General features: G+C 45.8%; 2 protein-coding genes across 3 annotated transcripts in view; one reads left to right on the plus strand and one right to left on the minus strand.

Moving 5' to 3' along the window:
* Positions 1–11,831, minus strand: part of LOC128343627 (uncharacterized) — a 34,488-nt gene extending 22,657 nt beyond the window's left edge. For both annotated transcript variants that reach the window (XM_053293039.1, XM_053293033.1), the window contains exon 1: positions 10,832–11,831. Coding sequence is in view for 1 of the 2 variants with exons in the window: in XM_053293033.1 (XP_053149008.1) it covers positions 10,832–10,887 (56 nt within the window). In the remaining variant the exon portion in view is untranslated. The remainder of the gene's footprint in view (positions 1–10,831) is intronic.
* The window catches only part of ZSWIM6 (zinc finger SWIM-type containing 6), a 141,456-nt gene continuing 125,442 nt past the window's right edge, over positions 11,168–27,181 (plus strand). The window contains exon 1 of the mRNA XM_053293032.1: positions 11,168–12,502. Coding sequence (XP_053149007.1) covers positions 11,692–12,502 — 811 coding nt within the window. The 5' untranslated portion in view covers positions 11,168–11,691. The remainder of the gene's footprint in view (positions 12,503–27,181) is intronic.

The raw sequence follows: 27,181 nt of genomic DNA on the forward strand, positions 1-27,181 counted from the left end.
ACAGATCTACTATAGGTAGGCCAAAACGTTCCGTGATGAGGGGGAAAACTTCTGGACATTTCCCTGGAAGGAGGTCTGAGTGGTCAACCAGTCTTCTATCATGTTCAGGTTGCCCTGTACATGATATACCATCAAGGACACCATGCGGTGTTCTGCCCAGTGGAACAGCAACACTGTCTCCGCTTGCAGGAACCTGGATCTTGTTTCCCCTTATCAGTTCACATGAGCTTTTGCTGTAGTATTGTCCGTGTGGATGAGCATGTGGCGAAGTATTATGGTCTCAAACTCTTGGAGGGCCAGGCAGATGGCTCTGAGTTCCAGCCAGTTTATGCTGTGCTGACATTCCTGTGGCGACCATTTGCCCTGGACAGACCGGTGCTGGCAGTGCGCTCCCCAGCCCCTCTTGCTGGCATCGGTGGTAACGATGATCTTGGGAGGATCTAGGAATTCCTTTCGCACCGACAGGTGTGGAGTGGTGATCCACCAGCGTAGAGAGTGAAGAACCTCTTGTGGTAGGGATACCCTTCTGCTGGACTTGACTGCTATGTCTGCATGAAAGGGTAGCAGGAACCACTGGAGGGGTCTCAGATGGAAATGTCCCCAGGGGATGGGCTGTAGACTCACCACCATCAGGCCCAGAAGTCTGGACAGGTCCATGAGAGGTGAGAGGCTCGAGCTCAGCACCTTACGTACCTCTGTCTCCAGTGTGTGTCTGCAGTCCTGTGGTAGGAATAACTTGTCTAGTTGAGTGTCTATCAGCACCCCGAGATGAAGGATCTGGTGTGCCGGGTGTAGATGACTCTTTGCTTCGTTGATCAGGAACCCGTGACTGTTGAGTGTTTGGATGGTGGTCTACAAGTCTTCCTGGGTGGTCTGGGGTGACTTCGACTGGATGAGGCTATCTTCCAGATATCCAAAGATCCACACGCCCTGTAGTTTGAAGTGTGCTATCACAGGAGCCAGGACCTTCGTGAATATGCACGGAGTTGATGAGAGGCCATAGGGGAGCGCTTTGTATTGGTAGTATACTCCCGCATACAGGAAACAGAGGAGATGGTGACTGTCCCTGTGGATGGCACATGCAAGTAGGCCTCCTTGAGGTCTATGGATGTGAGGAGATCCAGATGATGAAGGGCCTCAGCAATGGACTTTAGTGATTCCATGCGGAAGGTGTGCTTGCAGACGAAGTGGTTTACATGTTTTAGGTCCAGTACCGCCTGTAGTGAACTGTCCTTTTTTGAATCAGTGAATATTATGGAGTAGACTCCCGTATCCCGCTGGTGTTTTGGAACCAGCTCAACGGCACCTATTGCCAGAAGGTGATGAATCGCCTCCTGCAGGCCCTGGTGCTTTTGTTTGTGGCTGGAAGAGGGAGTGGGTAGAAATCTGTGGGGCAGGTGGCTGGTCAACTCTATGGAGCAGCCCTCCTTTATGGTGGAGAATACCCATAGGTCTGATGTGGTGGCCTCCCAAGCACGCCAATGAGAGGAGAGGCGACCACCTAGGGGCACCTCTCCCGCCCCGTCACGCTTGCTGCTTAGATTGCTTGGACTGGGCTGTGAAGGAGGCCCTGTTCCCAAACGGCTGCCTAGATGCCCTAGCTCTACCCCAATAGGGATGGTGGGCTCTCGACAAGGCATTTAAACTGAAATCATTAATTGGACACCTTCAAACTTATCCTGTTTGAAATGTGTGTATCTCTAGAACATAAGAACAGCCCTGCTGGATCAGGCCCATCTAGTCCAGCATCCTGTTAACACAGTGGCCCACCCGATGCCACTGAGAAACCCACAGGCAGGAGGTGAGGGCATGCCCTCTCTCCTGCTGTTGCCCCCCTGCAACTGGTATTCAGAGGAATCTTGCCTTGAAGGCCGGAGGTGGCCTATAGCCACCAGACTAGTAGCCATTGATAGACCTGTCCTCTATGAATTTGTCCAAGACCCTTTTGTGAAAAAAGTACTTCCATTTGTTGGCCCTAAATTTCTCTCTAGTCCACTCTGTTTACTCCATGCATGATTTTACACAACTCAACCATGTTCCTCTGTAGTCACCTCTTTTCCAAATTAAAAATCCCCAGTTGCTGTAGGTTTGCCTCACAAAGAAGGTGCTACAGGCCCCTGATCATTTGGTTGCCCTCTTCTGCACCTTTTCCAGTTCTGCAATGTCCTCAAGATATGGTGACCTAAACTGCACGCAGTATTCCAAATGTGGCTGCACCATAGATTTGTATAAGGGCATTATGATATTTTCAGTTCCCTTCCTAATGATCCGTAGCATGGGATTTGCCTTTTTCACAGCTGCCATACACTGACACTTTAAACGAGAGAGCCAGCTTGGTGTAGTGGTTAGATTCCTGGACTAGGATCGGGGAGACCCGAGTTCAAATCCCCATTCAGCCATGATATTTGCTGGGTGACTCTGGGCCAGTCACTTCTCTCTCAGCCTAACCTACTTCACTGGGTTGTTGTGAGGAGAAACTTAGGTATGTAGTACACCGCTCTGGGCTCCTTGGAGGAAGAGCGGGATATAAAATGAAAAATAAAATAAAATAAAAAATAACGAGCTGTCCACCACAACCCCAAGATCTCTTTCCTGGTCAGTCACTGATGGCTCAGTCCTCATCAGTGTATATGTGAAGTTGGGCTTCTTTGCCCCAATATACATCACTTTTCACTTGCTTACATTAAACCACATTTGCCATCTTGTCCCCAGTACTCCAGTTTGGAGAGATTCTTTTGGAGCTCCTCATATCTGTTTTGGATTTCACTACCCTAAATAGCTTAGTGTCATCTGCAAATTTGAGCCCGGGTGGTATAGTGGTTAGAGTGCTGGACTAGGACCAGGGAGACCCGAGTTCAAATCCCCATTCAGCCATGATACTTGCTGAGTGACTCTGGGCCAGTCACTTCCCTCAGCCTAACCTACTTTACAAGGGTGTTGTGAGGAGAAACTTAAGTATATAGTACTTATAAATATATATACTTATAGTATATAGTACTCTGGGCTCCTTGGAGGAAGAGTGGGATATAAAATGTAAATAATAATAATTTGGCCACTTTGCTGCTTACCTCAACTTCTAGATCATATATAAACAAGTTAAAGAGCACTGGTCCAAATACAGATCCTATGGGTCCCCACTTCTTCCTTCCTTCCCTGCATTGTGAAAACTGTTCATTTATTCCCACCCTCTGTTTCCTTTTGTTCAAAAAATCATCAATCCACACATGAAGCTGACCCCTTATCCCATGACTGCTAAGTTTACTCAAGGGTCTTTGGTGGGGAACTTCATCAAAAGCTTTTTGGAAGTCCAATTATACTACATCAACCGGATCACCTATATCCACATGCCTGTTAACACTCTCAAAGAACTCCAAAAGGTTAGTGAGACAAGACTTGTCCTTGCAGAAGCCATGCTGGTTCCTTCAGCAAGGCCTGTTCTTTTATATGTTTTAACTATTTTGTCCTTAACTATGCTTTCTACCAATTTACCAAGCACAGAAGTTAAGTTAACCAGCCATTTATCTAATGCATAAATGTTTTTAGTTTTAACAATTCTGAGATTGCCTTCTCTTCATGAGCATCCTAACAGGCGCAGCTTGGAAACCAAGTCAGTCCAAAATAGTCAAGTAGCTCCACCACTCTATAGTCCTTATGCTGGTTGGTTTGCTGTTGGTTGGTTATTTAGTTTCTTACCTCTTTCCCCCACTTTTTGGTGAGGAAAAAAAGACCAAGGGCATATCCCAGAAGTGTTTATATTGTCAGAAAGGGAGAAGTAAGGCCTTTTTTTTTTTTTTTAAAGAAAGCTAGTATTGAAAAGAAAGAGCTTGAGCATAAGTCATTCAGACATGTTTGTGATTTATATGGATTGATTTCCAAACCTGATAAAGGATTCTCTCAAGTAAATAACGCATAGAACCGCAGTCAGTTTTATAAAGTTTATTCCCAATAAAGCCTTAATGAACTCATTTGGGCTTACTCCCAAATGTGTGCACACACACCCTCCCCAGTCCCCCATGCAGCAGTTTCGCTGCCACCGCCCAACCTCATTCCCCCCTCTCCTCGGCTGGGTTGCCGCTATCACTTCTGCCTCTTCTCTCCCTCCTCAGCTGGGCCTCCTCCCTCTCCAGTTCTGCCTGGGGGGCGCATGGAGGGAGGAGGTGGTGCGTGGTGGCAGCCGGAGGAGGATGGGGGCGGTGGTGATGGCAGGAGGAGGACAATGAGGATGGTAGCGACGGTGGTGGCTCCAGCTCCCCTCGGCAGAATGTCGGGGCGGGTAAACAATTTTGGGCTTCTACACACTTTACCCTTTACTAGCAACACGGGAAGTGTCTGTACTCTTTCGTCCTACCTCTATGGTTCTATTAAGGTTTACTTCAGGCGCAATAGGAGGAGTCTCTGCTAACTAGCAACCAATGAAGGGACTCCTGATTCCCACACAGCCTGAAGGCTTGAAAGGTAAAAACTAAGCAAGTGACTCTCAGAGTGAGGAAGGATCTGTCTTTGCGAGCAGTAGCTGCCTGGAGTTGGTAATCGTGGACCAAGGAATTGGTTCGAGCAACAGTTGAAATGCGAACACACCCAGTCTAATTTTTGTAGCATTGTTTAATTTATGCAGTGTGATCTGTTGCATGACTTGATTTGAACTGATGAGTTTTTAATATAGAACAAAAAGTGTATGTTACGTCTGCCTAGAGGTTAATGAGTGTCCAACCTCATCAGGGCTCATCATTTACTTTCAAGTTTCAATCTCAGAGCTGAACCCTTGTATGTTGTAAGAATAAATGAGAATGTCCCTAAGCAGTTCAGAGTACATTTCTATAATCTCCACTGCGTAGTGTTGCAAATCAGGAATTGGAGCTATTCAGATCAGAAGGCATAGACTTGAGCCTGGCATTTCTTTCTAGGAAGTAGTTGACAGGCACCCACTATTTAAAAACTAGAACACACGTGGACAAATTTGTCGACAAATTTGTTGGTATCCTTACAGCTCATTGAAAAAGTGTTTTATGCCTCCTGAAAAGCGATTAAATGAAAGGCAATTGTCCCATGTATACTTGCATGCCTTTGATATAGCAATAGCAATAGCACTTACATTTATATACCGCTCTATAGCTGGAAGCTCTCTAAGCGGTTTACAATGATTTAGCATATCGCCCCCCAACATTCTGGGTACTCATTTTACCGACCTCGGAAGGATGGAAGGCTGAGTCAACCTTGAGCCCCTGGTCAGGATTGAACTTGTAACTTTCTGGTTACAGGGCGGCAGTTTTACCACTGCACCACCAGGGGCTCTTTGATATGTTTGATATGTCATCGAGTAAAGAAAAGCAAGTGTGAAAAGAGATAAAGTATTGCTTATTCTACAAAGATATTCTAAAGTGGCCTGGACACATTTGGTGGTACCCCTAGAAAAGATAATAAACAATTGGATTAGAGTGATTTTTCAAATGAGCTGTTTTCTTTCATTAGTATCACGCATGTCTCCAATCGTGCAAAAGTAGTCACTCTGCTGTTTAGTATCATCGTGTGTCCCGCAATGAACATGGACCAGAGAAAGCAAAGCAGAAAATGGTCTGAGGAGATCAGAAAGAAAATTATAGACAAGCATGTTAAAGGCAAAGGCTATAAGACCATCTCCAAGTAGTTTGATATTCCTGTGACAACAGTTGCAAATATTATTATTAAGTTCAAGGTCCATGAAACTGTAGCCAACCTCCCAGGATGCCGCCGCAAGAGGAAAATTGACCCCAGAATGGGCAGAAGGATAGTGAGAATGGTAGACAAAAAGCCAAGGACAACTTCCAAAGAGATACAAGCTGAACTCCAAGGTCAAGGTCCATCAGTGTCTGATTGCACCATCTGTCACTTTTTGAGTGACAGTGGGCTCAATGGAAGAAGACCCAGGAGGACTCCCCTGTTGAAAGAAAAACATTAAAAAGCCAGACTGGAATTTGCTAAAATGCATATTGACAAGCCAAAATGCTTCTGGGAGAATGTCCTTTGGACAAATAAGACAAAACTGGAGCTTTTGGGCAAGTCACATCAGCTCTATGTTCACAGACAAAAAAATGAAGCTTCCAAAGAAAAGAACACCATACCTACTGTGAAACAAGGAACAGGCTCTGTTATGTTTGGGGGCTACTTTGCTGCATCTGGCATGGGGTGCCTTGAGTCTGTGCAGGGAACAATGAAATCTCAAGACTATCGAGACATTCTGGAATGAAAAATACTGCCCAGTGTCAGAAAGCTGTCGCAGGTCATGGATCCTCCAACAGGATAATGACCCAAAACACACAGCTAAAACCACCCAAAAATGGCTAAGGACAAAACATTGGACTATGTTGAAGTGACCTTATGTGAGCCCTGATTTGAATCCTATTGAACATCTATGGAAAGAACTGAAACATGCAGTCTGGAGAAGGCACCCTTCAGCTGCTGGAGCAGTTTGCTCAGAAGAGTGGGCCAAACTACCTGTTGACAGGTGCAGAAGTCTCATTGAGACCTACAGGAATCACTTGTTTGCAGTGATTGCCTCTAAAGGTTGTGCAACAAAATATTAGGTTAGGGGTCCCATCATATTTGTCCATGCCATTTTCATTTGTGTTATCATTTGAAATATTCTGTTGCATCAAAACTCTAAAGCAAAGTCTGGTTTTTCTTAAATGCAGAATAAACAATGATGGGTGCCAATTACTTTTGCCAGTTTCAAGTTATTTCAGAGACAATTGTGGGTTCTTCTTTTTTTGTGGAGGAGTACCAACACATTTGTCCACATGTGTACAACTGCACCACCATAAATGTTATAGTTACAAGGTAGATCACTGGTAAGTGGTGGTGGGGGATTTTGTGCACCACGCATAGCACAGCACATTTATGTGTGTATGTGTGATGTACGCACACTGACTTGATAATACCACCCAGAATGGAACTTTTCCCACTCACTGAAAGTGGAAGTTAGAAGGAACACTGATCCCAGAAGTGTTTATACTGTCAGAAAGGGAGAAATAAGGCTTGCTTTTTTTTTAAAGCTTGCAAGTCCATATTTGTGAGAAGAAAGGAAACTAGTGGGCTCTGTACGTGGCCAAATACACTGTGGCATTTTCAACCGGTGTGAAATGTGTATGCAGGTGCTACCTGCAAACAAGTGTTCAAGATTCAAAACCTCCCCCTACCCAATTGACCTTCTTAGAGTAGTCCTGCATGGCATAGGATGAGGTGCAGAGGGCTGAGATTGCAAGGAAGAGAAATGAAGGCAATGTTGATAGAAGATGGGGTAAAGCTACTGAGGGTAAGACGAGGCATGGGGACTTTAGAGTCAGAGGGCATTGCTACTTTCCACACTGACAACCAACATGAAGGGCAGGATTCCTTTACTTGCAGCCAACCAAGGGCACTAAATAGCCAGCTGCCAAGTGTTGATGTGAATGGTAGAGATTTTGGTTGAGACAAGTAAACAACTTTACAGATGGAGAAAACCATGGGCAGGTGATTCACTTCTTCTAAACCAGATCTGCACAACATCCGGCCCGTGAGGCCTTTTTTCTTGGACCACAGGTGCTTGCCCACCCCCACCCCACGCCGCAAACCTCTGTGTTGTTGTTTTTAAATTCCAATTCCCCATGTCTTTTTTTAAAAAAATCCAATTCTAGCCGCCATGCGGCCAAGGGGATGGCTGCCGGGGTATGAGCCAGTAGTCTTTCTACCCACCCACCCACCCAGCGGTCGGGTGGTGGCTACCAGAGCGACGCCGGGTGCAGTTGTGCCTCACAGTTGGGAAGAGATATCGGGCCAAATGGCAGGCCCTGGCGTCACTCTAGTAGCTGCCACCGCACCGCAGGGGGTGGGGTGGGGTAGAAGGACTATTTGCTCACCCTACCGCCAGCAGCCATCCCCTCGGCTAGCAGTGGCTGGAATTGGAATACAAACCAACACAGAGGTTTGCGGCAGGGGAAGGCAGGCGACCAGCAGCATGTGGCGCAGCAGCTCTTTCCATCAATTTCTTTTTAATATATCTCTCTCCCCCTCTCGCAAGCCAAACCTACCCATACTCTTTCCATCTCTTTCTTTTTTAGCCTTTTCTCTTTCTCTCTCCCCCTCTCCCCTCAAGCCTGCCCCATCCCCTTTTCCTCTCTCTTTCTCCCTCTCAAGCCAAACCTACCCATCTCCTTTCCATCTTTCTTTTTTAACTTTTTTCTCTCTCTTTCTCTCCCCCATCCCCTTCCCCCCTCAAGGCAAACCTACCCATTCTCTTCCCATCTTTCTTCTTTTTTAACTTCTCTTTCTTTCTTCCTCTCTCCCGAGCCTGCCCGATCCCCTTTCTCTCTCTCTCTCAAGCCAAACCTACCTATTCTCTTTCCATCTCTTTCGTTAATGTTTCCCTCTCATTCTCTCTCCCCCTCTCCCCTCAAGCCTGTCCCATCCCCTTTTCCTCTCTCTTTCTCCCTCTCAAGCCAAACCTACCCATCTTTCCTTTTAAAACTTCTCTCTCTCTTTCTCTCCCCCATCCCCTTCCCCCCTCAAGCCAAACTTACCCATTCTTTCACCATCTTTCTTCTTTTTAACTTCTCTTTCTTCCTCTCTCTCCCAAGCCTGCCCCATCTCCTCTCTCTCTCTCAAGCAAAACCTACCTAGCCTCTTTCTATCTCTTTTGTTAATGTTTTCCTCTCTCTCTCTCTCCCGCTCCCCTCAAGCCTGCCCCATCCCCTTTTCCTATCTCTCTCAAGACAAGCCTGTCCCATTCTTTGCCCCATTTTATCTCGCTCTCTCTAAAGCCAAGCCCACCCCATTCTTTCTTTCTCTCAAGCTAAGTCTGCCCCATCATTTCCCTTTTTCTTTCCCCATCTTCCGTCTCTCTTTCCCTCTTATAAAAGCCTGTGTGGTGAAGGATCAACGTTTAATCTTCTTATCAAAAATTAAGGAAAAAACTTCTCTAATTTCCCCCCTTACATTTACTGGTCAATGACCGAAATAAAATCTACCTACCTTTTTCATTACAAGTGCTCCACGTTAAGTGTGATGATTTGGCAGAGGTGGAAACGAAAAACAATGCACTTTATTGTTATGTATTTTGTACAGATTGTATTGTATTTATTTTATTAAGAATTAATTTTAATTCAACTTATTTTATTTTAATTTAAATTAATCTTGGCCTTCCAGAACATCTAAAGGTGAATATTGATTATATTCATTTTAATTAATTTCAATTTAATTTGACTTAATTGATTGATATTAAGTGTTACTTTAATAATCAGCACCCTAAAAATTGACCTCAGCCCCCATGAGCCAAGTCACGGTCAGCTCTGGCCCACCAGGTCATTTGAGTTGTGCACCGCTCTAAACTTAGGATTAGAGACAGCATGGTGTAGTGGTTAGAGTGCTGAACTAGGACCGGGGAGACCCGAGTTCAAATCCCCATTCAGCCATAAAACTAGCTGGGTGACTCTGGGCCAGTCACTTCTCTCTCAGCCTAACCTACTTCACAGGGTTGTTGTGAAAGAGAAACCTAAGTATGTAGTACACCACTCTGGGCTCCATGGAGGAAGAGTGGGATATAAATGTAATAATAATAATAATAATAATAATAGCCCCGCCCACTGTTGATTAACACCGGCAAGTTTAAAAGTGCATTGTAACTGTGCATGAGAGTGTAGCCTTAGCACTTGTGTAAAGTTGATTTGGATGGAGGCGAGGAGTGAAACGAGAAGGGGAAACAACTTCAAAACACATTTTCCTCCACCACAGCCTGGCTCAGAGTGTAAAATGTTTTTCCCTTTCACCCCTTAGATGAGCAGAGGCATATGTACGTACATAAACAAGAATTAACGAGGAGAGTCACTATTACAAGAGCGAGTGTGGAGTAGTGGTTAGTGGCAAACTACTATCTCACTGGGTGACCCTGGGTTAGTCACTTGCTTCCCAGAGGCACTCTTACCCCTGGACTTCTGGGCCAAAATCCAAGGCCTCGATACCCCTGGGAGCCTCCAAATCAGACTGTCCCGAGTGGTGCTGGCCTGCCACTGCACCAGGCAGCCGAGCCTGACCTCTGCTTTAGAGACAGAGAGGGAGTGGGGAAAGAAATACGTGGGATGGCAATATGTTAAGTTGTGTGTTGAAATGTTTCTGCTAATGCATATTTGCAAAAAATATATCTGTTTTATATTCTTACATTCTTGTGAGTCCAGTTGCTGTCATGGTGTGTGTATGTGTGTGTGGGGTGGGGGGGACTCCTAGCTCCAAAACTACTTAAGTTGCTTCTCTGTCGCTCCCTAACCCCCTTCAGCGAGCTGCGACTCGGATAAAAGGGGCATGGGAAGACCTCGTGCCCCAGCCTGACCCCTTGGAGGAACGCTGAGACATACTAGAGCGGCCCAGACCCCGGTCGGCAAGGAAGCGCCCCCCACCGAAGAGTGGCTTGCCAATGCCCCCCAAATCCCATTTCTGTTTCGAAAATCTAGTATGTGGGCCACAGCCCGCCCACACCCTTAAATGCACTTTGTCCCTTCCTTGCCGCCCTCAAAATGTTTCCTGGTGCCGCCACTGCATGCAATTCATGGCAAGATTACCTCTGGGCAGGTTTCTCCTAGTTTTCGTTCCCACAGGGCAGCTCTTCGCGTGGAGCAGCCCAAGGGCTTGATCACTCTCTAGAGAGCCAGAGCGTCGGCAGCTTTACAACCTACCACCACGGCCAAGAGGCGAGCCCTTCTCCTCTTGCGGCCGCGTACCCTCCAGGGACCAACGCGACCCCAGATCAGGTCCGCGGTGGCGGCAGAGCGCCCGGACCCTCCCGCTACTGAAGTGAAGCCATAACGCCGCCGAATCACAGGACGCTTACGTTTTCCTGCAGGAAATCCGTGAAGAGGGTACTTGGGAAGGGCTCCCTTTATCCATCTCTGGGAGGCGCCCGGCGGTCACACAGAACTCCTCGGCGCTTTCTCAGCCACGGCCACCCCGCCCCTCCTTCTCGGACCGCAGAGGGACGGCATCGCCCTCGCGGGCGTCGCTCACGCGCCCGGCCCTCGCAGGCCCAGAGAAAAGCCCGTTAGCGCTTCAGCGGCACGCGAGCGGCCAGCCCAACGGCCAGGGCTTCTCTACCGTACTTCCCCTGCCGCGTGAGCCCAGCGGGCTTTTCGTTTTGTTTTGCCCGGTCTCTTTTGTTTGTTCCTTTTCCAGTTTCCTCCCCAATGACTTTAAAGGGGGGGGGGGCGGAAGAGAGGGGATGGCCGCGTTGAGGCGACCGCACCGGAACCACGGCCCGCCCTCTCACATGCCATTCCCCTACATGGTGCCACAGAGGCAGCCGACGGGTCCCGCCCCCTTTCCCCGCCACGAGCAACACGAGAGGCGCGTCCAAAGCAAACTTGGGCGTGTGTGTGTACATATGATCACATACACCGATATAGGCGCGCAAGGCAGCCAAGAGAGGTGAAGCACAGACAGAGGCCAGGAGGGCGGCGGGTGGGTGTGGACAGCCCCGCCTCTTCACGAATTCTCAGGGCAGGAACCGCTCCCCCCTCTCCTCTCTAACCTCACCGCCCCTTCGCCGCTGACGCGCAGAACACACGCGCAGACCAATCTAAGGCCACTTCACGCTACAGGGCCCCGTTCTATTTATGTTTTCAGCCTCTTGTTTTTGCATAACCCCGCCCCTTCCCCGGCTTTCTAACTCATGAGCCAGGCGGATGGCCCGCCCTCATGCCCACATATAGCCCGAGTGGGCGGAGCCTCGGCCTCCGGCGCCTTCTCGCTGGCTTCCTGGTGCCGTTTATAGAGTACAGCCACTTCCGCTGTCTGCTTAGAAGCGGCGCGATCATGGCGGAGCGCGGTCAGCTCCCTCCCCCCGCCAAGCGCCTCTGCTGCAGACCTGGCTACGGCGCCGGGTGCAGGCCGGGCCAGCGGGTGGGCAGCGGCAGCAGTGAAGGAGGCGGTGGCGGGGCGCTCTGCGTTGCGGGTCCCTCCTCGGCTGCCACCGCTGCCGCCTCCTCCTCTGCTGCTGTCGCCTTCCCCCCTGCCCTCGCCGCCGCCTATGCCGCGTTGGGGGTGCTGCCGCTGGGCAAGACGCAGAGCCCGGAGTCGCTGCTGGACATCGCGGCGCGGCGGGTGGCGGAGAAGTGGCCGTTCCAGCGGGTGGAGGAGCGGTTCGAGCGCATTCCAGAGCCCGTGCAGCGCCGCATCGTCTACTGGTCTTTCCCCCGCAGCGAGAGGGAGATCTGCATGTACTCCTCCTTCAACACCGGCGCCGCCGCCGAGGACTCCGCCGCCAGCAGCAACACCTCAGCCGCCGCTCCCGGCGGGGGATCTACCGCGGTCGGGTCCACGGGCACTGCCGGGGGCACCGCCTCTGCCGCCAACGCCGCAGCCAACAACAACAGCAGCAGCAACCCCAACAACACCGCGCCCGGCGGCGGAGGAGCAGCGGACGCCGCTGCCGACGAGAACCGCCTGCCCTTCCGCAGGGGTATCGCTCTGCTCGACGGCGGCTGCGTCGACAACGTCCTGCAAGTCGGTGAGTCACTCGGTCGTCTTCGGGGTGGGGTGGAAGCTGCGATGGTTGGCTCCCCCCGTCACTCTGCTTCAGGTCACGGTCTCGCCCTCTTCTTCCTCCTCCTCCTCCCCCCGAAACCACATTTGTCTCCTGGGTTCATCCACCTGTGTAGTGCCGTCTTTCTCTTGCTTCCCGCCCCCCCACCCCTTCACACTGGCTTAAGTTCTTCTCCGACTGGGTTTGTCATCCTTGTTCACGTATGTATATACTTGCGCGTGTGTGAATTTACACACACACACACACAACTTATTGTCTGTCAGGTAGCAGCTAAGAATCCAGACTATCCAAGCAAGGACTTTTTCCTGGCACGCACATACACAGCTAACCTTACCTAGCCTTTCCTCCTTCCCCTCCCTTTAAATCTTCTGCTATTAAGCTGCCCCACATAATCCTTGTTTCTCTCTTGCATCCAGACAAAACACGCACACACCCCTATCCGATCCCCGTTTGACTCCCTTTATATAGCCTGGTTAAAACTCAGACCCTGGATAATCCAGAGCACTCTAATCCTACGACAGTAGATTGTTCTCTCGCTGCGACCCTCTCCACTGTCTATTTTCAAAATATTCTCAAACACAATAAGGGATGCTTGTCTGTTAGTGCCTCCCCCTCCCCCCCCCGCCAGTATCGGGGCGTGTGAATGGAAGTGAATCAGCAGAAGGAGCCCCTAGGGGTGGTGGTGGTGGTGGGGTAGGAATGCCTCCTCATCTCTTGGATTTGCCGGGAGGGATTGGAGTCTCCAAACAAAGACATTTCTAGGACAGCAGCACTTGAAGAGGAATGAAATTTACCACTGGCTTTGCACAGGCTCCTTGGCAGCCTCCGTGTCCAGTCTGCATCTCTCCATCCTCCTGGCTTATGTTATTGGTAGTACTGGGGGTAGGTCATTGGGTTGTAAAGCTGTCAGACTACTGATGAAACTGGGGCTGGAAAAAGGTCTGTCTGAGGTGGGGGAGGAAGCTTGCTGCCAAGGGGAACTGCTGTGCAGGACGGCAGAGGCAGCTTCAGATGCTGCCAGATAGCTTTAGGATGTAGCAGGTTTTTCATTTGCTCTAACTGTAAAGGGGCAAAATGCTATTCCTCCTCCTAAACATAGTACTCTTTCTCCTGTTTATGCTGATCTTCTTCTGTCTAGGAGATAGAGCTCCCCTTCCATTTAACTCCTCCCTTTTTAAAAAATCAAAGGGCTCTGGAGGTGGTTCTCCCTTTCAGTTCCTTCCATGGAGTAGGGCTGGGGAGGGGCTACTTCTGTCAATAAAGGGTATGGCAAGGGTCAGTGTAACTGGTTCTTCTTTTTCTGATTTCTGGATTTGGACTGGAGTCTCTGTGTTTGGAGAAATAGGCAGATGGGTGGTTATTTCCCTTATAAAACTTCCTGTTCAGGGTGAGGTTCTCAGTGGAGCTGGGTCTTTGTTGCATTTGCAAGAGGTTTGTGTTTTTTCTGCACATCTCCAGTGGCCTTCAGGAAATTTCCCGTGGAGGAAGATCTGGCACCATCTCATTTTTGTTCTTCTCTAGTTCCACCCCCACTCACCCCGATGTTCCATGGAAAGGGGAATCAAACAAAAGAGCCTCTTTCACTGCCTGCAAAATAGCAAGGATCTGACAAAGGGGAAGGAGATCTGGATATATTTTTTAAAGCTGCCCAAGTCAGTTTTTCCTCTGCTCAGCTTTGCCCAGCTTCCTCCAACACAAAATTTAAATGCAAGCCGTGGGTTTCTCTCTTTTTCCCAATTGTCAGCACTTGAATGTGGACAAGATGACACTTTTTAAGTGGGCTAAACCCACAAAGCTAAACATCATGGCTCCTTCATTCTCTTTTTACAATCATTTAAAAAATGGTGATTGGTATTCCTTGACGTTTAAAGATATGGACATTTCTAGCACTTGAGGTTTTCATATGGGTCATGTCTTTCTTCCTTTTGTGGGTGTGTGTGTATGTCTCTATCTTTTTTTTATTTTTTTAAAAAGGTCAAAACCAGCTTGAATTGGAGTGGAATTGCTGAACTGTGAGACAGACTTCATTCTCATCACAGTGCTTTCCCCTTCTGCCTGCAAATGATTTAGCTTTGGGCACTCCTCTAAGTTCTAATTAACATTCCTCAAGACTTCTGGGTCTGTCCTTCTAGCTGGGGTTGGAGGCATCTCTCTCCATTTCGTGGTGGCACCACCAGAACTGAGCCTCTTCTGGTTTGGCTGGCATTGCCGAGGGCTTTTTTTTGCCTCTGCTTGACTCCATTTGCAAGGGATGAGGAATGACAGGAGTGCACATAGGGAGGGTTTCTTGGCTGATTACATTTAAGCTAGGAATTCACTGTGAAAATAAAGCCAAGGGGTGATAAATAAAAGATGCAATCTTCTCTAGGAGACAGACACCCAGCATGGGCTTAGCTTTGCTTGCTTTCAGCACTTAGAAGAGGCCTCATTGAGAACTCCTGAAAGGAGGAAAAAATAACTTGTTTAATAGCCTCAAAAAGGGGAGGGGCCTTGAGTGGTGTTGGCAAAGGTCAATGTGAATAGAGGAAAATATGCATAAACAGAACTTGTGTCCACTGCTGCTTCTGGAACACTAAAAATCAACATGCTGCAAATGCTACATGCTTGAAGTACACTTTCATTTCTTACTTGCATGGTCTGTTTGGAAGCCCTCCAAACTATTAATGTATGGAAACTTTGCATTTCACAGCACTGTTAAAATGTGACTTTATATGGGGTGTGGTGAGAGAAGAGCAAAACAGCTGCTGAGGTTTTCCAAATCTCAAATATTTTCCAATAACCAGTGTTAGGCTCGTTAAGATCAATACATAGGCTGGGAAGCTGTAAATGAATCCGCTTCTTGATAGGTAGGGCATCATGAATGGTCCCATGCTGCTGAACTAGATTCTTATGCATGGATTATAAAGATTGGTTTTGTAAATTGGCTTTTATAATTTTATTCTTGTTAAATTCTAGTTCCATTGTCAGCTGTCTTGAGGGTTGATTTGCTAGAAGAAGGGCTGGAAAAATTACAAATAATGTGTAGAGGATAAATGGTGTTATTGATATACAAGACAGCTTTCTTTAATATTTGTAATGTGTTGTCCCTATTACGTATTTTATCATACAGTTTAGCTAAATTGCAAAAATGCTGTGCTACAGAAGAGTATAGTTATTTGGCAGCTCATTGCTTTAATTTAGCAAAGTTGCAGTGCTAGTTTTGATGAAGAAATTGGTTGAACTGATGTGTATGGACAAAGAAAATTTGTGCTCGTAAGCTGTTACATTCTGAAATCTTGAAAAGTACTGCACTGGATATGTGTGAAATGTTACTGTGGTACGTACAATCACATATTACGAAAATGTGTGTTTTAAAAACATTGCTTTTAGACATGAGCATACAGAAACTTCATTTTTGAAATAATAGATCAGAATAAGGCTAACCTTGTTTATCTTATTTCTAAAAGGTTAGTACATGTGACACACAGAAGCTGTTGTACTGGCAACTATGGTTACTTTAGGTGTCAGTTTTCATAAATCACTTAAAAAACCTTTTGACTGGGCCCAAACAATGCAAAACCATGGGGCATTTTAGTCTGGCTTTGCGTTGTGTCTGATCCAGAACCTGCCTATAAATCATGGTTGGGGCCCGCAAACCAGGGTATGAAACTATAGTTTGAAGTTGGTTTGTCAACCAGAGTTATTGCTAACTGTAGTTTGATGTCATGTTTAATTTCACAAGCCATTGTCCCACCTTGAGAGGCTGCTGCATAGTGGCAAAGAGAATGACCTTATGAAGCAGAGTCTTGAGCAGATGGGAAACAAAGGCAAAAAAGCAGCTCTGAACCATGGTTTGCCTGTTGAGTCTGGAAGCTCAAAGCATGGTTTAGGCTGTTAACTGGATTCATGTTAAGCCTGAATCCAGCATTTGTGTCAGTGGTCCAGCCTATTGCCCCCGAATCAAGTGATGTGAAGATCAAAGGCATTTACCACAGTGAAAAACGAATATGCAACTACTATTAAAACGTTGTCTGCTTTTAGCTGCTTAGATATAGTACACTGAGAGCCGTTTCCACATAAGAGTACACATCCTTGTAACTGCAGTTGGGAGTCAGATAACCTGGAATTGCTGTTCTGATCTTTTTAGCTTTATTCTTCAGCAAGAAGACGTGCTATTATCAGAAAGCTAGGCAACCTGCCTGTAGAGGCTTGATAAGCAAGTGACATTCTCTCCTGAAGAAAGTGTGTGCTGGATTTAGGAGAGGAGAGCTGGTCTCGTGGTAGCAAGCATGATTTGTCCCCTTAGCTAAGCAGGATCCACCCTGGTTGCATACGAATGGGACAGTAGAAGTTTGAGCACTGTACGATGTTCCCCTTAGGAGATGGAGCCACTCTGGGAAGAGCATCTAGGTTCCAAGTTCCCTCCCTGGCATCTCCAAGATAGGGCTGAGAGAGATTCCTGCCTGCAACCTTTGAGAAGCTGCTGCCAGTCTTTGAGAAGCTGCTGCCAGGCAATACTGAGCTAGATAGACCTATGGTCTGACTCAGTATATGGCAGCTTCCTATGTTCCTAGTCTGCAAAGTAACTGAGAGATCATGATTGCAAATTTTTGTTGATATTCAGAGAAATCTGTTGCCACTTTCCTTAGACGACAACACAGGTTTGCTATCAGCCGACCCTAGCAGCTTCCAAGTATCTACAAGCTATTTAAGCACTTTATTCGTAAGATGGTCTTTTTGCGACTTACTCTGAATAATAGGAAATTTACTGTTGTTTTTTTTTAAAAGATCCAGCACATGCCAAACATTAACATTGATTTATAAATATAACAAATGGATGTTTGTTTCTCCCTCACCTCTGCTAAGTTTTCCATTAATAAGAATAATCTGAAACTGATTGAAGGGCTGGCCTTCCATTGGAATTCTTTCAGAATATTAAGAACTCATCTGCACCAATGGGCTTCTGAGCAACTTTACACCTGTCTAGTAGCATATTGTGGGATTATAGTAGTATAGCATGCATAGTTGGTATTTGAGTATTCAGGGTGTTGTCGCTGTCTCTTGTATGCATAGATAATCAGTATAGTTTCCCCCTTGTATTGTGTCAATGTTTGTTTTTACAGCCTGTCAGACTCTGATGAATGTGTAACACCACACACAGTGCCATGTGGAGGTGGGTGCTCCCAGGAGGCTTCGGGTGGTACCTGTAACTTCTGGCACTGAGGGGAAGGGCTTTTCTATGACACTGGAGCGCACAGGAATGTTTGGAAAGGTGTGAAGGGGACATCTTGGAACGGTAGTTGTTCACAGTGCTTTCCCCATAGGTTTCCCCAATGTGCTCATGGCTCTGGTTCTGTAGAAAAGCCCCCACCCCCACCCAGTGCTGGGAATGGCAGGTACTGTATGGAGCCCCCTGCACTGGGAGTGGCTGCTTCCCCATGGCACCAGGGGAGTGGTACGGATTCATCTGAACTGGACATTGTGACACACAAATGTAGTTTTGAATATTCTTTGTTCCCTAGCACATTTCTTTGTGTGTGTGTGGGGGGGGGGGGGTTATTTCTTGTTGCTCAGAGTATAGGCTGGGTGATAGCAGCCCCAGCTTTGCACAGTTGCATCATGGTTGATGTCTGGATGGAGTGCTGCGTACTTCTGAGCTACTGTCAAAATCAGATAGGGACATAGGAAGCTGCCATATACTGAGTGAGACCATTGGTCTGTCTAGTTCAGTATTGTCTACACAGACTGGCAGCGGCTTCTGTGGGTAGAGCTACAGCCAGAGCAGTCACAGTGCAGGTTCCGAGTGCATTTTCCACTTGGCAATCTTTCCTGTCCTCCCATGAGACCTCCCCCAACATCACCATAAAACCTGACACCCAATTTATGGGTTCTGAAGGGGTGCTATACTCCATTCTGCCTTTAAAAAAAATCTCTGGGTTGAATAATTCTGCTTCCCATCGCATTTTATGTTATGATAGTCTTTGTGCTGCCATCTTAGTAAACTGGTTCTCGTAGAGGTTTGCTCTTCAGCTGACAAAACTTCCAGAGTGGCTTACTGTGCAATAAAAATGGCACATAATTAAATCAGTAAAGGTGTGGTGGTGGGGTGGCAGCCGTTGGTGTTTCTCTTGGCCTCTGTGAGGGGAGGAGTGGCCCAGACCCAACTGGAGCAGCAGGAGGTGGAGATGGCAGTGGTGGCACTTGGCCTTATTACTGGTTCCCCCTTGAAAGGCAAGGCAGTTGGTGGTTCTATTGGTTGAGATGTGGATGAGCAAATCTTCATCCTCCATGCTGCTATACATTTCTATAGCTTATTTTGGTTATAATGTTTTTAAGCCTGATACACAGGTAGCTGCCTTAGACAGAGTGGGAGCATTGATCCCTCTAGCTCAGTATTGTCTAGGCTGGCTGGCACCAGCTCCCCAGATCAGACAGGAGTCTTTCCCCGCCCTTCCTGGGGATGCCAGGGATTTACATTGGAACCTCCTGCAAGCTCTACCATGCTGCAATCCCATTTCCAGGTTTAATGTGTTCAGTGAAACCGGGGGCCACTTCACAAGCAACCTGTAAACCTGTCTCTGCAACTACCTGTATCCTCTGGCTGGAATAGCTATAGTTTCCACCAGCTACTACAGCTAGTTAGAGAGCCCTATTACTGCTTGCCTAGCCACAGCAAAGGGAGATAACAATAGCTTCATTGTTGCTCCTTTGCTTCCAGAAGACTCAAAGTATTATCAAGCAGGGTGAAGAGGTATGAGGGTACCTGTGCTGAGAAGGCTGCAGCAGAGGATCTTGTAGCTGTCAGTCCATAACTGCTATAGCCAGTTAATGTGCAGGTGAGGTTAGTTTAGAAGCATTTATGTGAATTGGGCCTAAATCATCTTAAATTCCAATACTGTGGCCCAGTGCTGATGTATCACTAAGCTGTAGTTTAGCGTTCTGAGAACACAGTGGCATGGGCTGCCCCTCCCTCCCACTGTAAAAATGCACGGTTTGCAACAATCCTGTTTCATCCAGATATGGGAAACTGTGGTTTGTACAAACAGTCGTGACTAAACCGGAGTCTGATCTAGAAGTTGGAGGTTCTGATCTCCTCGCTTTGCTCAAGAAGGAATGGGAGGAAGGATCCGTGTAACCATGAAGCTAGCTGCTGCTTGTTCTTTTAATAACAAATCATGACTTGTCCTGTCTGAACTGAGCTTGTCTTAACTGTGTATGTTAATTAACTGTGTATGTTAATTAAGTGGTGTAGCATGTAACAATTATTGAGGTCTGGCCTGTTGTGAATAGTAGCTGATGCCAATGCTCCCATGTGTTGATGTTCCATAGATGAGTAATGATTTAAAATAGTGTATGATGGGTTGGTAAGAATAAAAAAGCGATTGAAAGGTCAAATTTACATCACTTGCTCACTTTTATGCAATGTTCCACTTGATCTCATTTCTCTACTTGATAATTGTGTATATGTAATACACATTTTTGGCACCAAGTTGTTGGTGTAAACCCCACCCTGAGCATGTATGAAATCGGCAGTAAAACACACTGCTGATGATGGGTAAATATTTATATTGCACAACTTAAAATGCTTCTAGCAGGTGGGCTGTTTAGAATTTCACCTACTAGTTTATCCAGTTTTGATGCCAGGATAGATTCTAGTATGAGTGCAGTAAAACACTTATAGCAATAGCAATAGCACTTACATTTATATACCGCTCTATAGCCGGAGCTCTCTAAGCGGTTTACAATGATTTAGCATATTGCCCCCAACATTCTGGGTACTCATTTTACCGACCTCGGAAGGATGGAAGGCTGAGTCAACCTTGAGCCCCTGGTCAGGATCGAACTTGTAACCTTCTGGTTACAGGGCGGCAGTTTTACCACTGCGCCACCAGGGGCTCATTATGCATCTCATTGGCACATAACTGAGGAAGATGAACGTATGGGACCTTTTTATTTTTCTGGAATCGACCTGGAAGGGAAGCGACTAACAACTTGAGACAGCAAAGCACTTGGTGGCTAGATAATTCTAACACAGTTGAATTTTAGCACAACTGGTTTCAAAACTGCTTTTGTGTGACCACATTTTTATTAAATGCATTCATCATGCAAATAGCTGAATACCAAGATGCCCCATCTAATGAAGAGTATCAAATGCAGCTAGTTTCAAGTGGAGCAGAGGGATAAGGACTGTCCTGGGAATGATGGAAGGCTGGATAGAATGAGGTGAAGACAAGACAGTGAACATAACAGTCCTGCTGGATCAGGGCCAAGGCCTATCGAGTCCGGCATCCTGTTTCATACAGTAGCCCGCCAAATGCCTCTGGGAAGCCCACAGGCAAGAGCTGAAGGCATGCCCTCTCCTGCTGTTGCTCCCCTACTATTCGTCCACACTCTCCACACCATGCATAATTGTATAGACCTCTATCATATTGCCCTTCAGTTGTTTGTTTTTTTACACTAAAAAGCCCCAGGTGTTGTAGCCTTACCTCAAAAGGAAAGTGCTCTAGACCCTTGATCATCTTGGTTGCCCTTTTCTGCACCTTTTGAAGTTGTATAATGTCCTTTCACTGACAGCTGCATCACTGCAGCCCCATCAGCATATGTGTTTGGCTTTTTTGCCCCAATGTGCATCACTTTACATTTGCTAACATTGAACTACATTGGCCATTTTGTTGCCCACTCCCCCAGTTTGGAGATATAGTTTAGGAGCTCCTTCAATCTGTTTTGGATTTCACTACCTTAAATAGTTCAGTGTCATCTGCAAATTTGGCCACCTCACTGCTTACTCCAACTTCTAGATCATTCACGAATACGTTAATAAAGCACTGATCCCAATACAGATCTCCCAGGAGACCCCATTTCTTCCTTCCATTTAGAGAACTGTCCATTTATGCATACCCTCTGTTTCCTGTCCTTCACCCAATCCACATGTGTAATTTAATTGTCCCCTTATTCCATGACTGCTAGGTTTTCTCAGGAGTCTTTGATGAGGAATTTTGTCTAAAGCTTTTTGAAAGTTCAAGTATACTGTACCAATTAGATCACCTTTATCCACACACCTGTTGAAGGACTCTCAGGTGGATGCCGTCTGGCCCTGGCAATAATGTTTAAATTTTCCAGACAGCTTAGAACATCACGTTCATCACTTGTTTCTGACTCTGTTCTTTAGCCTTTGTCCTGGAGAAGCGCTGTTCTGGTATAGGTATACGCTCAGTATCCTCTGCAATGAAGACAGATGCAAAGAACTTATTTAGCTTCTCTACAGTCTTCATATCCTCCTTAATAATCCCCTTCACTCCCTTGCCCTATGACGGTCCGACTGCCTCCCTGGCAGGTTTCCTGCTTCTGATGTTCTTTAAGCTCTTAGCTAAACTTTCTTCAAACTCTCTTCTCACTTCCCTTATTGTCTCCTTGCATTTCTTTTGCCAGAGTTTGTGTTCCTTTTTGTTCTCTTCATTTGGGCAGGCCTTCCAGTTTCTGAAGGAATTCTTCCTCTTTTATAGCTTCCTTGACTATTTGTTAGCAATGCTGGCATCTCTCTAGACTTGGTGGCAAAGGAGATCTGTAGAAGAATGAAGAACAGCAGTGGCACAGTCCCTTTATTGCTCAAATGAAGAACAAGCCTACTTGGAAGCTTTTATATGAGGTCAGGCCTTACCACATTACTTACTTTGGCTTACTGCTGCTATTCCTAGTCAGGCTGGTTATTCTGTAGTTACTGTCTTGTGTGAATCCCTGCTCTTCCAAAATTTGGAATCTGCTGCAGGTATAACAGAACCTAAGGACTTCTGTTGGGGAACCTTTAGTTCCTCCCTTTGCCTCCCCATCGGAAAACCACCCTGTCAGCATGCGGCACCAGGGGAATGGTACATTTCTTTCTGAGCTGGTGATTCTGATACACATGGCATGCCTAGTAGATAATGTGTACCTTTCTGATGAGTATCTATAGTACTCATTGTGTTTCAGTAATTCAGTGGCTTGGTCATCTTTAAATTGACTGGGGTGAAAAGGTGGTTTGCTTACAGTTTCTTTTAACATTAATAGTCTCAAGATGCATCCCTGTCTTCCTTTACTATAGGGCAGTGGTTCCAAACCAGAGTTCCTCCAGATGTTGCTGAACTACAACTCGCATCATTCCATGTGGCAATTCATTGTTGCTGGGGATGCTGGGAGTTGTAGGAACCCTGGTTAGGAATCACTGCTATAGGGCCTAGAATCAGACCTGTTCAACTTAGGTCCCCCAGCTGTTTTTGATCTGCAACTCCCATAATCCCCAGCCGCAGTAGCCAGTAGCCAGGGATTACTGGAATTGTAGGCCAACATCTGCAGGAGGGCCAAAGTTGAGCAGCCCTGGCTAGATGCATCAGTCTCTTAAGGTACATCCTCCTTTGCCTCATTGACTTAATTATCAGGGCTTGGGTTGCCAGTGGGATTTTTATCTTAAGCTCAGAGTGCATGCTATAGTGGCAAATTTGTGTTTATACTGAAATGTACAGGCCACAGTTTGGACCCTAAGACCCCCCAAATGGTGTATATAAAGTGTAATACAAGCATAACATACACAATTAAAAATCAGCAATTAACTCAAGCATTTTGAGCAGTACAAAAACACAGGCAGCTGCAGAATCAGATGGGATCTGTAAAACCGAGTAGGGAACTTAACCAACATTGCTAATGTTCTACCACTTTCCAGTGGAAAAATTATCAGTTACATGGAAAAAGAATAAGAAAATGGATCCCTGTCCCCAATGGGCTTACAGTCTAAAAGGAAACACCAGGCAGACACCAGCAATACCTCTAGAGAGATACTATGTTGGGCTGAACTGGGAGAATTGCTTCTCCCTGCTATATATAAGCAATTTGCTATATTAAAAGGTGTTTCTTTGCCCAGATTAAGCAGGGCACAGAAAATCAGTTGAAACTAATAGTCTTACTAGTTTTCAAAAAGTTAGTTGGGAGGAAGCTGAATGAGCTTTTTAAAGGGGAGGGAATGTCAGTCTGGGTGCTGTAACCAAGAAGGCCATATTCTGCATCCCCACTAACATTTGGGGTGTGGAGCAGAGTCCCTTTTGAAGATCTCTTTGAGTTCAGATGTGGGAGCAAGCAGTCATTTAAAGCTCTAAACATTTTCAAACCAGGGTATTTAAAGGTGATAACCAGCACTTTGAGTGGGACTTAAAAGCAAATCAGCAGCCAATTCAAACTGGACTGTACTAGAGCCACATGTGGAAAGGTGGGGGGGGGGGGAGGCGGGGAGGCACTCCGGCAGCTGAAGAGTCTAAACTTTTTTCTTTCCAAAAATAGCACAGCTCGAAACAGTGTGTTGCAATAGCCTAATTTTGACCAGGTTGTGTATGACAGTGGCCAAATGTGCTGCCTCCAGAGAATGCTGCAGCTGGTGCATTAGCAGTAAGGGTAAGCACACTTCTGGCAACAGCCACCACTTGACCATCCATGAGCACTTCCAAACTGCAAGCCTCGGAGGAAGTGCTATGCCTTCAGGTCAGGCTCTAGAGCCCAGCCTGGCTCAGTTTCCCTACTGACTGGAGCCACCTCTGCCTTGTCTCCATTAAGTCTCAACTTGTTAGTCCCAAACTTCCGCTGCCTCCCCGGAACCTGGTGGAAAGGAGGAAATTAAGTGTCAGCTGGATGTTGATGGTCAGGTTTGTTGCCATCACACATGGTGATGTTTGGAGCAAAGGGGGAAGTGAGACCCTCCCTGTACTTGTCACTTATCTCTTCATAGGCCTCCCACTGGTGCTTTTCTCCCTGCTGAATTCATTTGCTGTTTTTGAGCTTGGCTGTGGAGAAAAGCTTGGTGGGGTGGGGGAGGGAAACTTTATGAGTCTATCAGTGGTCAGAGGAAATACTTAAGTATTCCTCACCTGTCTTCCCCTTCTCTTTAAAAAAAGAAAAGAAAAAGGTCTACCCCTTGCTTTATACTCTAGTCTAGACGGATGCAGAGTACAAAAAGGGCTGTTGCTTATGCCTTGAACCTCAATGTCCCTTAACTTTTTTATTGTCCCTGCAAATTCTGTCCCTTCCATCATTCCTTTTGCCTCCATACTATTGTAAATCAGCAAGCAGGGATTGTTAATTTTTTTTCATCAAGTGTGTGGTATGTTAAGCACTCTAGAAACAAATGTTGAGAAGTTTAGACAAAGACTTTGGAGTAAATGCAGTTTGTTATAAGCATTTACAAGTGCTGTTTTTAGGGAGCACAAAAGGGCAGTGCACTCTCCCCAGGGAGTCAAATGAATACAAATCTTGATTCAGCGCAGGTTGATCAGTATTTAACTTGATGGCTCAGGCACTGACTTTAAAGTGACTTGGTAATCAGTTTAGAAACATTTTCTGTTTAATATCAAACTCCTTTGCTTTCAGTGTCACTCTGACAATTACAACTCTAATTTGAACAGATATTTATTTTTAAACTGTTTTGAATTTGAAATATTTTAACAAACAAAATGCATGCAAAGGGGTGGGGAAATAAAACATTAATCATACAGCTGCAAACTGAGTGCCCGATTACCGAGCCATTTAAATGAACTAGTTGCCACTTGTGTGTTAGATGTTTGTTGGTTCAAGCCAACGAAGAACTTTAAGTTCAATTCCAGTTGACTAAAATACCCTTTCTGAACTTATTCTTGGGTTTGGATTCAAGTTTGGTTCAACTCCCTGGCTCTTGCATGTTTCAGACCACATGAGATGATTCTTGAGAAACACCTGCATTTTGGGCTGATTCTTCACACTTGATTACTTTTCTAAACAATTGGGCTTTTGTATTAGGCATGCATGCTAAAGACAAACATTATTTTACTTCAAAAGGGACTAACTGTGGCTTATGTGGCATAGTTGTGAAGTAAAAAATTAAGACAAGGCCAATAATTTTTGCAACTAAACTTAAAATATATCAAAGATCAAACCTTGTTGCAAAACTTTCCAACAAATCTTGCTTTCCCCCCATTTTACACCTCTGAAATGGGCCCCATAGAATTATGAATGTTTCACTAAGGTTATACTTACTTGCTTCTTAATGTTGGGACTTCTAACTGAACTGAAGTTTTCCCCCGACAGCAAGAGATTACAATTCTGAAATGCATACAAGTTCAGTGTGAAGAATATTACTTTATAGAATTTAAATAACTATATTAGAGAACTGTGAAATGATCCGCATCGTCACACTTGTAAAAGGAGAGCTTAATTTTTTTACAGTATTGCTTTCTTGTTGCAAGTGAGTGCATTTGACAGTCTTTGAAATAGCTGAAAGTTGTATATGGGCAGTGGCTGAGGAGGTCTGACATTAATTGGAAAGATGCAGTAGAACCTGTCAGTAAGCTTAAATTCTCGCTACTGGAGCAAGCTGATCGGGTACATTGGAAGCTCATTTACTGAATTAATGTGTTGAAATTCCAGGTGATTTACCTCTTGTCCTGTTTTAACAACCTGTCTGTTTCCATAAGTCCTTTTTTGTGGCTAATTGGTGTCAGATCCACTAATGTTAGTAAAGAATTTCATGGAGGGTGGGAGTGTTGGACCTAGATTCCAGTTGTTCTTTTGTCTGTCCCTTTCCTTCAGCTGAGATTGTCTTCAATTCCAGTAAGAAGCAGTATCCTTGTTGGACTTCCTGATTTTAGCTGCTAACTGGTTACTGATGAAAACTACTAATGTAATACTGATTGATGCACCATAAGTATAACTTATTGTAATATTGAACATTCTACCAATGGGGATATTGGGTTCTTAAATACTTAACTGCTTCTGTAATTGATGGTTCAGGTTATACCACTGAAATAATGCTGGATTATGAGACATCAGACTGGTTCTACATGTAATCTGTCTTGCTTTTTCTGTTAAAACATGTTCTAACCACAGTATCTTCCCATGGTATGGGATGGCAATCACTATAGTTTACCCTCTCCCTATAGAATAGTGGTGATTTTTGTTTCCTAGATGAATGGACATCTGAGATTTTAGCTCTTGAGCCCAACCTTCAGCTTGTTGGACTGCGCCACTTTCTTTCTGGATTAAGGTATTCCTTGTTTTTGATACCATAGGCTTCCTTATTCTAAATAGGCCCTTGCCTAACTTTGGTGTATTGGACTTCCCTGGCAGTTTGCTTGTTGTGTTCACTACTTGTATCTGTAAAATCCTACCTGTGTATTTCTTGCAAGAAAACCTGATAGCCACAATCACTGCAGTAGTCTCTTTTCTTGGCCCAAGAAATATGCTTGACGTTATAAGCAAGCTTGTTTTGTTCTGAAAGGTAGTTGTCTACTCTTATGAGGGAAAATATGTATTAGACTACAAATTAATAATGACTTTCAAGTAAGGCTGAAACGATTCTGCGTGCTTGCTCACTGTGAGTCTAGAAATCTGACGGGGGTGTTCTAAGAACTGACTGCCTAATAGAATTCCGAGTTCCTACAACCATCTTGCTGAGGATCTATGGATGCAGTGGGGGTAGGGTTCTGGCTGAGACCCAGGTATTTAAGAATTGTGTTGGTCACAAGCAGCTCCTTGAGTTCAGTTTGGAAGCTAATAAGCAATTGGTGCCGTTAAAATGTGATTTCCTGCCATTTCTGGATACTTGGTATCTAGACCTCTGTGGGAAAAGCACTGGGAAGGACTGTGTTCCGATGGTTCTGAATTCCTCTAATGGCT

This window comes from Hemicordylus capensis, chromosome 2 (genome assembly GCF_027244095.1).
Source record: "Hemicordylus capensis ecotype Gifberg chromosome 2, rHemCap1.1.pri, whole genome shotgun sequence".
Lineage (NCBI taxonomy): Eukaryota > Metazoa > Chordata > Lepidosauria > Squamata > Cordylidae > Hemicordylus > Hemicordylus capensis.